The sequence below is a fragment of the Sminthopsis crassicaudata genome, chromosome 1, assembly GCF_048593235.1.
Source record: "Sminthopsis crassicaudata isolate SCR6 chromosome 1, ASM4859323v1, whole genome shotgun sequence".
In the NCBI taxonomy this organism is placed as follows: domain Eukaryota; kingdom Metazoa; phylum Chordata; class Mammalia; order Dasyuromorphia; family Dasyuridae; genus Sminthopsis; species Sminthopsis crassicaudata.
The window spans coordinates 746,456,624-746,458,364 of NC_133617.1; the positions used below are offsets into that span (position 1 = coordinate 746,456,624).

Genomic DNA, 1,741 nt, shown 5'->3' on the forward strand with positions numbered 1-1,741 from the left:
TGCAGCCTCGCCTGGCCTGTGGCAGCCCGGGCTGAGCAGGGGAGAGAGACGGGGGGATTGGGACATCAGCGCGTGCCCCGTCCCGTGGGTCGCTGCAGCTTCAGGGAAGGGGCCCACCGAGCAGGAAGAAGGGAAGGTCTCCCTTGGGGTGTGGACTTGTGCGTGTAACTGTCCCGTGTGTCCGACCCTAGTCCCCAGCCCCTCCCCTCCCAGGGGCCAGTCCTCAGCCCCCCCCCCCCGCCACCCCCCCCCCATGGTCCCCCTTCCCCGCTGCTGCCCAGAGTGGGAGGGGGTGGACTGGCTGGTCCGCTTCTTCTTTCCCTCCTCCCCTTCATCCGCTCTTGAGAAAGTCCTAAAGGAAACCTGCCCTGCCCGTGGCCATCTGGAAGCGGCTCTCCAACGAACCAGCCCATAAACTGATTATGGAGCATACGTTGTCAATTCGGAGTTAAACTTACCAGCTGGGTATCTCTCTCTCACTGGCCGCCTCCCCCCACCCCGCCCCCGCCCCGTACCCCTTTGCCCTTCCCTCCAGTCCTGTCCCCCACCCCCAGGTCCTCACCACCTCCCCGCCCTCCCTGGCCGCCCTCCCCCCAGTCGGCGCACAGTGAGCTCCCAGTCGGCTCCCCGAGCATCCGGCCACCTCTCTCGCCGGGCTCCAGTCGGACCCCACTTGCTGGGTGCCGCGGGTCTGGGAGGAGCGAGGGCGGCGGCGGCCCCCCCGGCGGATGCTCGGCTGCCCTCCTCGGGGAGCCGAGCGGACGAGAGCGGCGGGAGGCGAGGAAGAATCCGGGAGAGGAGCGGAGGCTGCCGCCGGCTGGCTTGGCACCGGGCTGGGACGCAACAGCCCTGAGACATGTTCGTAATCGCTGGGCTGCTCCTCCGCAAGCAGCATCGCCCTGGAATAAGGTTTCCTCCTCCCGAGGCTGCGTGGGTGGATTAATTTGGAAAAGCAGCTGCCTATATCTTGCCATCACAAACTCCCGGATAAGAGAAGGGACAGCCGGGCGGCCAGACGGCAGTCGACTTCCGAGACCCAGGATGCTTCCCTTGTTTCGACTTGCAGCCTCGAAAATGAACTGAGGAACAATAAACATCTCCTCCCTCTTTCCCTCTCCAGAAGCCCGTCGGATATCGGTCCAAGGAGGTGCTTTGGGATCGGCTGGCACTGCCACTGCGATGCCTTCGAAGTTGTCTCTGGTGGCCTTGGCCATTTTCGTCTCGGTTACCAAGTGGTGATAGAGGCCAGCTCTTGGTGGTAAGCCATCGCAAACGTGGGTTTATTTTCGTTCTCTTTTTTCTCCGAATTCGTGAGAGCCAATGTACTTTAAGACCAGAAATGTCAGCGAAGTTTCCTGGGGAGCAGAACTATAGATGTATGTTACATTTTTCATATGGAACATGCATATATTCATAAACATTCTCCTCCCCTTTTCTCCTTTCTCTCTCTCTCTCTCTCTCTCTCTCTCTCTCTCTCTCTCTCTCTCTCTCTCTCTCTCTTTTTAATATTTCCCCAGTATTGTGTAGATTATCTTAAGCTCCATGGGGAATATGCACATGTAAACCTCGGAGATTTCTATAGGGCCCTTGTTAGGATGTAGGAGCGCATGTGTTATGCCCATGTAGTCTTAGTAATCGGTGCCATAAAGGGGAACAGAAATCCACTTCTCTAATAATTGTAAACCTATCTATAAACTTTTTTTTTGTCACCTCTCAGCAATAAAACTGAGTTTCGACTTTT

The 1,741-nt window shown here is 57.7% G+C and overlaps 1 protein-coding gene across 1 annotated transcript in view; it reads left to right on the forward strand.

The window, feature by feature from the left end:
* Positions 1-272: 272 nt before the first annotated feature.
* WNT5A (Wnt family member 5A) overlaps positions 273-1,741 on the forward strand; it is a 16,926-nt gene continuing 15,457 nt past the window's right edge. The window contains 2 exon segments of the mRNA XM_074284450.1: positions 273-1,225; positions 1,228-1,258. Of these exon segments, the coding sequence (XP_074140551.1) occupies positions 1,180-1,225; positions 1,228-1,258 (77 nt within the window). The 5' untranslated portion in view covers positions 273-1,179.